This window comes from Oncorhynchus kisutch, linkage group LG12, assembly GCF_002021735.2.
Source record: "Oncorhynchus kisutch isolate 150728-3 linkage group LG12, Okis_V2, whole genome shotgun sequence".
Lineage (NCBI taxonomy): Eukaryota > Metazoa > Chordata > Actinopteri > Salmoniformes > Salmonidae > Oncorhynchus > Oncorhynchus kisutch.
Genome location: NC_034185.2, coordinates 52,729,188 through 52,741,220, shown reverse-complemented (window position 1 = coordinate 52,741,220; position 12,033 = coordinate 52,729,188). Strand labels below are relative to the sequence as shown.

At 40.4% G+C, this 12,033-nt stretch overlaps 1 protein-coding gene across 3 annotated transcripts in view; it reads left to right on the top strand.

Moving 5' to 3' along the window:
* LOC109901165 (myeloid zinc finger 1-like) overlaps nt 1-12,033 on the top strand; it is a 29,802-nt gene that overhangs the window by 4,860 nt on the left and 12,909 nt on the right. For all 3 annotated transcript variants that reach the window (XM_031836577.1, XM_031836576.1, XM_020497212.2), the window contains exon 4: nt 754-915. In XM_031836577.1, the coding sequence (XP_031692437.1) occupies nt 754-915 (162 nt within the window). The remainder of the gene's footprint in view (nt 1-753; nt 916-12,033) is intronic.

The window sequence follows — 12,033 nt, the reverse complement described above, 5'->3', positions numbered from 1 at the left end:
CCTATATAATGTTCACAAATGCCTAGTTCCTTCCTTTCATTCAACTACTTCATCTTTTTCCTAAGACACTTGTACTGAGAAAATGTATGCAGTTTATCTAGGTCATGCAGATTTTTTTGTTGAGTGTGTGTGTGTGTGGTTTTCATATGGTGTATTTAAAACTTGTTTATGTTTAATAAACACAAAATGGTCATTTTCATTCTAAGACTTTCATTGAGTATACATCACATCTTATCTCACCCTATTCTGCATACACATTACAGCGCTTCATAGCCAAGTTAGTCACTAGTTAACAAAGTCATGATTATGGCTAAACCCTGCCTATTTCTAAAATGTATCTTCTTAAAATTAGATTATAAACTTAACTACACTGCTATACCTTATGCCTAATCTTAAATTAAAACCAAAAAGCACATTTTTGTTTTCATTAATGTTTATGTTATAGCCAATTATTGTGTGGCTGTGTTAATCAGCGACAACCAATACCTAACAAACACCTACTGTACACGTCAAAATATTTTAGTCAGGTTTGTCTGATGTTTACTTTTGACTTATCAAAACTTATCATATTTACCCTCAACATATTTATGTCCACCATGATGGGTTTAAAAACAATGAAGTCATTCTGTAACTACAGTATAGGACTCAAACGTAGTGGGGATGGGTAAGCACTCCATGTTGAAAGTGTGTTTATCTGTGTGTACGTACCTGAGGGAGTATGTCTGTGTAATCTGTATCACCGGTCTCTTCCAGGAGGAGGGTCCAGAGGTACTGCTGGTGAAGGAGGAGGGGTGTGAGGAGGGTCTGGGGAACCCTGAGGGGACTATGGTCATGGAGGACAACGAGACTTCACCTCCTCCTGAACCTACAGAGGAAACAGCTGAGCAGCACAGGACCACACACAGTCTCACTGAGGTGAGTGCACTGTGAACTACTGTCTGAATGGTGTTTGGTCAGAGCCCGTATCCACAAAGCATTTTAGAGTAGGTGTGCTGATCTAAGATCAGTTTTGCCTTTTAGATCATAATGAATATATAGACAGGTGGGGACCTGGGCCCAGATTCACAAAACACATCTTATGCAAAAACTTACAAACTATCTTAAGAATTTTTGGGGGACCCTTCTTGTTCTTAATTCATAAGATAGTTAGTGCAATTCCTCAACAATGTCTTAATATTTAATGATCTTCTTCCGAATCTTCTTAAGATATTTGTTGCTAGGCAACCGTTTTATCTAGATATTTAGCTAGCAATGGCAATCATGTTAGCATATTTTGTACTGAGATGACTGTTCTTGGGTTTAATATAATCAATGCTGATCTTTCAGATGAAGTTTGAGAGTGAATTAAACATCTTCAATTGCTTTCATGAGCTTTTTCTCTCAATGCCTTGAGTTTAAGACAGGAGTTTAGCTATCTTGGAACTTTACTTTATTTTCAAGAATCTAATTTCTTCTTAACTTTTTGCTTAAGGAGAAACATTAGAAATAGAACATTTCCAATAACCTTTTTGAGGAATAGCAACTTTCCTTAACTTTCTTCTTATGTCTATAGTTAAGGAAAAAAAGTATTTCTTTAAAACACATCACACTCAACCAACATCAAAACACACCGCATTTCAACACATTACATCGTTCTCTCTCATCCTGGTCTAAATACGTTTTGACTGTGGGGTTTATTGTTGATGTACTCTTCTCATACTTTGTTTACTTGATATCTAGCAAACTCATTCAAAACTGTCATTGTCCCGCTGTCTTAGCTGTGTTGACACTCGCGCACAGCCTATCCTTGCACCCACTGTCACAGCGGATTAATGAAATGCATAGTTCGGAGAAAATAGTTACAAAAATAAATGTTTTTCAAACAACTAACGTTAAAATAAGAGTACAAAGTGTGAACCACCTAGCTTTGGAGTAGTTACAATGTCTATTTCCCTGCCTTTGAGAGGAGCGGGCTAGTAGATACCCATAGACTTAGCAATTGCACTAAGCTAACTACAGTATATGCTACCTTCAACTTCCTTCAAACTGCATGCAGAGACATAAAAATGGTATCCATGAGTTTGTCTGACTGGGTAATTATGAAATCACCAAAGATACCAGAGTATCCATTTAACCAATTTACCAACTGGTGATTTCACCAGGCAGGCCAAAACTCCATCCCACCAAAACAGGCTGAAATTTCAGGCAGACTTTTTAAACAGCTCTTACACGAAACGGCATTATCATAATTTTCACCATTTTACAGTATTTTTCAAACCTAATAGTGTGGAAATGGATATAAAATACAGGAAAAATACATATTTGAATGCACTGGGCATTTGAGACTAGATTTATCAAGACCTGGGCCCGTATCCACAAAGTCTCAGAGTAAGAGTGCTGATCTTTCCAAATAACCTTACTCATTATGATCTAAAAGGCTAAACTGATCCTAGATCCCTCTTACTCTGAGAGGTTACTTCATCCTATGGTACTACAGCCATGACATTTGTTTACTGTTGCTAGAAACAAATTTAATGGGACAAGTCTTGGAACAAATGAAAGATTTTGATGGAGAAATATATTTAACATCTTACTCACTGTTAGCAGTTGATGTTATTCTTCAATAACACAAACTCCAAAGCAAATCAGTGGGAGAAAAATAGATTTATTTGAAAAGGACAAATCATAGATGTTATGCTGGGAGGTAGATGTTCATTCCCCCTGTCCTCAGATTTTCTCCACAGAACAAAGAAACAGGATGCCACTTATAACACCCCACCCTAGCCTGGGGTTGACCAATCAGATGACCTTGCAGTACAACTGGGCCAATGGCCAAATAATAAATAATAAGTATCCTGTTCCAGACTCAATGTACAGACCAATGAAAACATGGCACACGTAGCTCTGAGTTCAGGACTGACATTCCAAAGATTCTAAACAGCTGTTTAACTCAAAACCAACTATTTCCATTGACAATTCCCTATTAAACATTAGTACTCTATTTAGTTTTTAGTACTCTCGTGTTCTCATCCTCTGCGTTGTGTATTTATCTTCAAAATAGTATTATAATCACCCAAAGCAAGGGGAATGGCAGTGCTGTTCAATAATACTATTAAGCACAAGTTAAAGTCTCAGTATGTTGAGCTCAACTGTCGATTTATTTTCAAACATGTTATATTGGGCAATGCAGACGTGCTTATTGTGAATATTTATGGGCTGCTGAGTGGAACAGCAGTCTAAGGCATCTCAGTGTTAGAGGCATCACTACAGACCCTGGTTCGATCCTGGGCAGTATCACAACCTGCCGTGATTGGGAGTCCCATAGGGCGGCACACAATTGGCCCAGCATCGTCCGGGTTTGGGCTTGTCCGGGGTAGGCCGTCATTGTAAATAAGAATTTGATCTTAACTGACTTGCCTAGTTAAATAAAGATTAAATAATGAGGATATGCCTTTGCTTTTTTTCTGATATTCAGTGTTAACTATACAATTTCCCAGAAATACAAAATCTAGAATATTACTATTAGATATGCTCATTAACAATGGGCTTGTAGACATCTGGCGAATACTACATCCAGTCCACAAGGTCTACTCCAGACTAGACTCGTTTTTTTGGTCCAATTTACAATCAGTGACAATGGATAATTTTTTTATCTGATCACAGTCAGGTAAAGTTGGTTGTTGAAATGGAGGTAAACCTAGGGCTGTTGCGGTGACCGTATTACCGCCACACCGGCGGTCACGAGTCATGAAGGCAGTCAAATTCCACGTGACCGTTTAGTTGCGGTAATTAGGCTTCTCCAAGCTCTGATGCTGCTGATGGTCATTAGTAGCCAACCAAACGTGCTAACTGCCTGGTACTCAGCACTCTATTGTCCCTCTAATCACACTGAAATCAATACAAATGTATTCGAAAATCTAATCAAACACTTCTTGAGCTCCCATGAGCTTATGTTGTGCAACATTTCAAAAGGCCATGCAATTGCGTGAGAAAACAGAGTGATGGCCTCTATTAAAAATAGGAGGATCGGCTTTCTATAGGCTAGGCATGAAAATAAACCACGGGGAAGTGTCCTCCATTCGGTATTTAAGTGCATAGATGACATGTATTTTCTCCTGCTGACCCTGTTTCGATACAGGTGCATGATAATGGTCCATTCTAAATCAAAACAAATTTCACACATATACAGAATAATATGTAAAGGCAAGATTAAATCAAGAATAGTCTGATGTGTGGCAATATTAGCCTATCACTTATGAATGATGCCCAGCATAAGAAACAATGCATTTTTTTGCGACTTTTTCGAATCGTAGTCACACACCTCATGTAGCCTGGCCCATAGGCCTATATGTTTCAATAAGGTTTGTACCACAACTAAAGTGGTCAAATAAATTCAGAAATGCTTTCTCTAACGTGAACTTTCATGTGCCTTAATAACAAACTTGTATGCTGTCTGTAAATACAAATAAAATGGTTAAATTACAAACATAGTTAGTTTAGCCAGAGAAAAAGACAGCAAATCATGGCTAGCAGGAAAGTTGCTAAAATAATGAGTGGGCTGGACATGCAAAGAGATTAGTTTAGATTATTCTGCCATATAGCACGCGCTGTCTATTTGAGCTGGTCAGTATGTCTAGGTAATCCTGTCGAACACTGCTTTTTTTTATTTGTATGGATCCCGTAGTAAAAATGCATAAACCTAATGTCAAGTTAATAAAGTGTACTGTTAACTAGCTAACGTTAGCTGGCTGGCTGGCTCGCTAGCTAACGTTATGTATATGCTCTCTACTTTCTGGAGACCGAGTTTTGAAATCAGTGGAATTTGAGTATGATATCTAAGGAGATGGAGTAAACACCTGTCTCCGGATTACTACATCTTCAAACCAAGGGCAACCGTGGCATCCGACAGGAGTCGCGTCCAACCATGATGTATACTGGTAAGATAGTCTAGCTAGCTACATTTTCAGATATTACAGGTTTCTAGATACATTTGCTTGACTAGTTATAGCCTAATGTTCACTAGCTAGCATTGAACCTGGTTGGTCAGCTACCTGCAGATTCATGCAGGGTAGTAATGTCATGAGTTGGGATTATGGGTCATTGTTTACCTAGCTAGCTACACGTCTTCACAAAAGACTCTCGTCTCAGTGTGCCAGAGCGCAGAATTACGGATGAATTTACGAACGCTCAACACCCGTTGAAAAAAGCCGGTGTCAGTAAACGTGGGAAAAAAAGCTAAATTATATTGTTGCCAGCTGCACAGTTACAGTCACCATCGCTCTGGATAATATGAAAACAGCCTAGACAGCTCTGCTAGGTCCAATAAAATGGTCAGAGTGGGGTGTTCTCTCATTATCTGTCTGGATGTAGCTAGCCAATGTTAGCCAGTTAGCTTGGGTGCTTGACTGCCGTTGTGAGGTCAGAACGGCCAGAGCGTCCAGTGTGAGCTCTGAACTCTAAACGCTATGAATTTACGAATGGACAATCTGACAGCACAGTTGCAGTCACCAACTCTCTGAATAACATAGCAGCCTAACAAGCGAATTTGTTCTTAACTGACTTGCCTAGTTAAATAAAGGTTCAATAAAAATGTAAAAACAATCTTGTAATTATGCTACCACTTTCCCCCATTTTGACAATTCTCTCAACTTAATCGCAAAATTACAAAACATTACACAGATGAGGAAACCAAATGAGGCCTCAAACAACTTAACTTCCTTGCACTAGTATATCATTGTAAATGATCATCTGTTGGTTCACTGAGTTTTTACCTTAATATAAAATATCCTTCATTGGGAATGATATAAACATTAAGTATTGTTTCAAAAATTCTTAGCCATCTAAATCAGAGTACATTTTCCATCAGTACAAAACAATTCATCATGTCGATACTGTGCATTGGTCAGCATGGTAGAAATAACCATTTCCATCCCAATAGAACCATCTGTAGAAACTTAAATTAGCATATCTTGCTGGACAAATCCAGGTAGTGGCTCCCTGTTTGTCACATTTCTTTCTTTAGTGCCTAATGAACATGACTTCAGGACAAGCATCGTGATCCCAATATGTATAAGGCATCGCCTATGGACTCTGTTTCATTAGCATAAACCTGCTATAGTTCCCGAGTATTATCATCAAAAATTGCAATTTGGCAATGGATATAAATCAAATAGATTAGGATCACTCTCAGGATCAGAGTTCACCTCTCCATTCACCAAGTCATGCTGAGAATAGTCTCAAAATAGTACACAACTTCTTTACCCATGTCATCATTAGCATAACAACAATCAATCCCTAATACATTAATTCCCCCAATTAACATATTACAACTTACTCAAATCAATCAGTCAGTTAAAAAAATCATTCAGCTTCCAAATCATAATTAAAACCCAATTAATTATCCAACAAAAATGTTGAATGATATTGCTCAGTGATTCACATTGGTACTGTCACTCAAAATTTTAAATCCTCAATTTAACATACTTCAACACTGGCAGAATGTACATTTATATTAACATACAATATATTAAACTTATAATTAACTCTCTCATCAGGCTTATAATTACAGATCAGTATCTCAATGCATTCTTAGCCTAAATTACTATACATTTTGCAGTGTGTAAACCTCCTCGGTCAACCTGATACCCCATATAACAATTTCAGACATGTCTGAATCAATTATGGGCACAGTTGACCAACCCCCTCCCTTTTCCAGCACTCAATCTTCTGGTATTTCTTCATTTTTCTTCTTCAGATAGCTTCACAGTTCAAGGTGGATGGCCTATGATAATGTCCAAATTTCAATGTCTCACCTGAGCCCCACCACAACTCCTATTATGTACTGTCCATTTGCCAACCAGTATACCAGCAATATGAGAAACATTTTGGTACGACTCTCTTCATGCTTACTCCACGTGGACTTCTTTTGCACTCCTGAGAGAAAAGGCATGGGGAAAAAAGGCAGTCGATAGCTTTAACTGGATGCTGTACACCGGTTGCTGGTTCAGACTCAGGTCTCTCGATAGAAGTGTGCAGGACAGGGCCATAGTGAACACCATTTCTTCAGCCGGTAAGAGGGGGTTTTGAGGTCCACACCATTTGGTCAAATTATCCCTTTCATGCATCTGGATACCATCTCCACCATAACATCAAGAAAGGGCAGATCAGAATAACAATTCAGTTCAGTGCATCTCTGATTCAGGAAATCCAGACAAGCATTGACTATATGACAAATTGTTACATCAGACCAGTATTCTTAATACAAATTTCTAAAACAAATGTCAAAGGTAATAACATCACATTCTGTTGAAACAATTTTTCAAATTGGTTTAAATCGAATCCAACTTTATTTGTCACATGCACCGAATACAACAGGTGTAGACCTTGAAGTGAAATGCTTACTTACAAGCCCTTAACCAACAATGGAGTTTTAAGAAAATAATAAGAGATAAGAAAAACAAATAATTAAAGAGCAGCAGTAAATAACAATAGCGGGGCTATATACAAGGGGTACCGGTACAGAGTCAATGTGTCATTGTGCGGGGGGCACCGGTGTCGAGGTAATTGAGGTAATTATGTACATGTAGGTAGAGTTATAAAAGTGACCATGTATAGATAATAACAGAGAGTAGCATCAGCGTAGAACAGGGTGGGGGCAATGCAAATAGTCTGGGTAGCCATTTGATTAGCTGTTCAGGAGTCTTATGGCTTAGGGGTAGAAGCTGTTTAGAAGCCGCTTGGACCTAGACTTGGCGCTCCGGTAGCGCTTGCCGTGCGGTAGCAGAGAGAATAGCCTATGACTAGGGTGGCTGGAGTCTTTGACAATTTTTAGGGCCTTCCTCTGACACCGCCTGGTATAGAGGTCCTGGATGGCAGGAAGCTTGGCCCCGGTGATGTACTGGGCCGTACTGTAGTGCTCTGTAGTGCCTTGCGGTCGGAGGCCGAGCAGTTGCCATACCAAGCAGTGATGCAACCCGTTAGGATGCTCTCAATGGTGCAGCTGTTAAACCTTTTGAGGATCTGAGGACCCATGTCAAATCTTTTCTGTCTCCTGAGGGGGAATAGATTTTGTTGTGCCCTCTTCATGTGCCCTCTTCATTACTGTCTTGGTGTGCTTGGACCATATTAGTTTGTTGTTGATGTGGATGCCAAGGAACTTGAAGCTCTCAACCTGCTCCACTACAGCCCCGTCGATGAGAATGGGGGCGTGCTCGGTCCTCCTTTTTCTGTAGTCCACAATCATCTCTTTTCTCTTGATCACGTTGAGGGAGAGGTTGTTGTCCTTGCACCACAAAGTCAGGTCTCTGACCTTCTCCCTATAGGCTGTCTCATCGTTGTTGGTGATCAGGCCTACCACTGTTGTGTCATCAGCAAACTTAATGATGGTGTTGGAGTTGTGCCTGGCCGTGCAGTCATGAGTGAACAGGGAGTACAGGAGGGGACTGAGCCCTCACCCCTGAGGGGACCCCGTGTTGAGGATCAGCGTGGCAGATGTATTGTTACCTACCCTTACCACCTGGGAGCGGCCCATCAAGAAGTCCAGGATCCAGTTGCAGAGGGAGGTGTTTAGTCCCAGAGTCCTTAGCTTAGTGATGAGCTTTGAGGGCACTATGGTGTTGAACACTGAAATGTAGTCAATGAATAGCATTCTCACATAGGTGTTCATTTTGTCCATGTGGGAAAGGGCAGTGTGGAGTGCAATAGCGATTGCATCATCTGTGGATCTGTTGGTGCAGTATGCAAATTGGAGTGGGTCTAGGGTTTCTGGGATAATAGTGATGATGTGAGCCATGACCAGCCTTTCAAAGCATTTCATGGCTACAGATGTGAGTGCTATGGATCGGTAGTCATTTAGGCAGGTTACCTTAGTGTTCTTGGGCACGGGGACTATGGTGGTCTGCTTGAAACATGTTGGTATTACATACTCAGACAGGGAGAGTTTGAAAATGTCAGTGAAGACATTTGCCAGTTGGTCAGCGCAAGCTCGGAGTATACATCCTGGTAATCCGTCTGGCCCAGCGGCCTTGTGTATGTTGACCTGTTTAAAGGTCTTACTCACGTCGGCTGCGGAGAGCGTGACCACGCCGTCGTCCAGAACAGCTGATGCTCTCATGCATGTTTCAGGTTGAGAGCTCTCATGCCTCGAAGCGAGCAAAGAGGTTATTTAGCTCCTCTGGCAGGCTTGTGTCACTGGGCAGCTCTCGGCTGTGCTTCCCTTTGTAGTCTGTAATAGTTTGCAAGCCCTGCCACATCCGACAAGCGTCGAAGCCGGTGTAGTAAGATTCAATCTCAGTCCTGTATTGACGCTTTGCCTGTTTGATGGTTCGTCGGAGGGCATTGCGGGATTTCTTTTAAGCTTCCGGGTTAGAGTCCTGCTCCTTGAAAGCGGCAGCTCTACCCTTTTTTGCTCAGTGTGAATGTTGCCTGTAATCCATGGCTTCTGGTTGGGGTATGTACGTACTAGAGGTCAACCGATTTATGATTATTGGAGGACCAAAAAAGCCAATACAGATTAATCGGCCAAATTTTTATTGTTTATGTATTTGTAATAATGACAATTACAACAATACTGAATGAACACTTATTTTAACTTAATATAATACATTAATAAAATCCAAAAAAAGCCAAAAAGCCAATGTAATCCATGGCTTCTGGTTGGGGTATGTACGTACTAGAGGTCAACCGATTTATGATTATTGGAGGACCAAAAAAGCCAATACAGATTAATCGGCCAAATTTTTATTGTTTATGTATTTGTAATAATGACAATTACAACAATACTGAATGAACACTTATTTTAACTTAATATAATACATTAATAAAATCCAAAAAAAGCCAAAAAGCCAATGTAATCCATGGCTTCTGGTTGGGGTATGTACGTACTAGAGGTCAACCGATTTATGATTATTGGAGGACCAAAAAAGCCAATACAGATTAATCGGCCAAATTTTTATTGTTTATGTATTTGTAATAATGACAATTACAACAATACTGAATGAACACTTATTTTAACTTAATATAATACATTAATAAAATCTATTTAGCCTCAAGTAAATAATGAAACGTGTTCAATTTGGTTTAAATAATGCAAAACCAAAGTGTTGGAGAAGAAAGTAAAAGTGCAATATGTGTTTTGTAAAGAAAGCTAACCTTAACGTTCCTTGCTCAGAACATGAGAACATATGAAAGCTGGTGGTTCCTTTTAACATGAGTCTTCAATATTCCCAGGTAAGAAGTTTTAGGTTGTAGTTATTATAGGAATTATGGGACTATTTCCCTCTTTACCATTTGTATTTAATTAACCGTTGACTATCGGATGTTCTTATAGTCACTATAGTATTGCCAGTGTAACAGTATAGCTTCCATCCCTCTCCTCGCTCCTCCCTGGGCTCAAACCAGCAACACAACGACAACAGCCACCACATCGAAGCAGCGTTACCCATGCAGAGCAAGGGAAACAACCACCCCAAGGCTCAGAGCGAGTAGCGTGCGCTAACTAGCCAGCCATTTCACTTCGGTTACACCAGCCTCATCTCGGGAGTTGATAGGCTTTGAGTCATAAACAGCGCAATGCTTAACGCACAACGAAGAGCTGCTGGCAAATCGAATGAGAGTGCTGTTTGAATGAATGTTTATACGCCTGCTTCTGCCTACCACCGCTCAGTCAGATACTTAGATACTTGTATGCTCAGTCAGATTATATGCAACACAGGACACGCTAGATAATATCTAGTAATATCATCAACCATGTGTAGTTAACTAGTGATTATGATTGATTGTTTTTTATGCTAGCTAGCAACTTACCTTGGCTTACTGCATTTGCGTAACAGGCAGTCTCCTTGTGGAGTGCAACGAGAGAGAGGCAGGTCGTTATTGCGTTGGACTAGTTAACTGTAAGGTTGCAAGATTGGATCCCCTGCACTGACAAGGTGAAAATCTGTCGTTCTGCCCCTGAACGAGGCAGTTAACCCACCGTTTCTAGGCCGTCATTGAAAATAAGAATGTGTTCTTAACTGACTTGCCTAGTTACATAAAGATGAAATAAAGGTGTAAAAAATATAAATAATTTGAACAAATCTGCAAATCGGCACCCAAAAATACAGATTTCCGATTGGTATGAAAACTTGAAATCGGCCCTAATTAATCAGCCATTCTGATTAATCGGCCGAACTCTAGTACGTACGGTCACTGTGGGGACGACATCCTCGATGCACTTATTGATAAAGCCAGTGACTGATGTGGGGTACTCCTGATGTTGAAGAATCCCAGAACATATTCCAGTCTGTGCTAACAAAACAGTCCTGTAGTTTAGCATCTGCTTCATCTGACCACTTTTTTATAGACCGAGTCATTGGTGCTTCCTGCTTTCATTTTTGCTTGTAAACAGGAATCAGAAGGATAGAGTTATGGTCAGATTTCCCATATGGAGGGCGAGGGAGAGCTTTGTACGCGTCTCTGTGTGTGGAGTAAAGGGGGTCTAGAATTTTTTTTCCCCTCTGGTTGCACATTTAACATGCTGATAGAAATTAGGTAAAACTGATTTAAGTTTCCCTGCATTAAAGTCCTCGGCCACTAGGAGCGCCGCCGCTGGATGAGCGTTTTCCTGTTTGCTTATGGCAGAATACAGCTCATTGAGTGCGGTTTTAGTGCCAGCTTCGGTCTGTGGCGGTATGTAGACAGCTACGAAAAATACAGATGAAAACTCTCTAGGTAGATAGTGTGATCTACAGCTTATCATGAGATGCTTAACCTCAGACGAGCAAAACCATGAGACTTCCTTAGATATCGTGCACCAGCTATTGTTTACAAATATGCATAGGCCCCCGCCCGCCCCGTCTCTTACCAGAGGCTACTGTTCTGTTCTGCTGATAGTGTATAACCCGCCAGCTATATGTTCTTAATGTCGTTGTTCTGCCACGACTCGGTGAAACATAAGATATTTTTTATGTTCCGTTGGTAGGATATACGTGCTTTCAGTTCGTCCCATTTAATTTTCCAGCGAACGTTAGCTAGCAGAACGGAAGGAAAGGGCAGATTAGCCACTCGTCGCCTGAT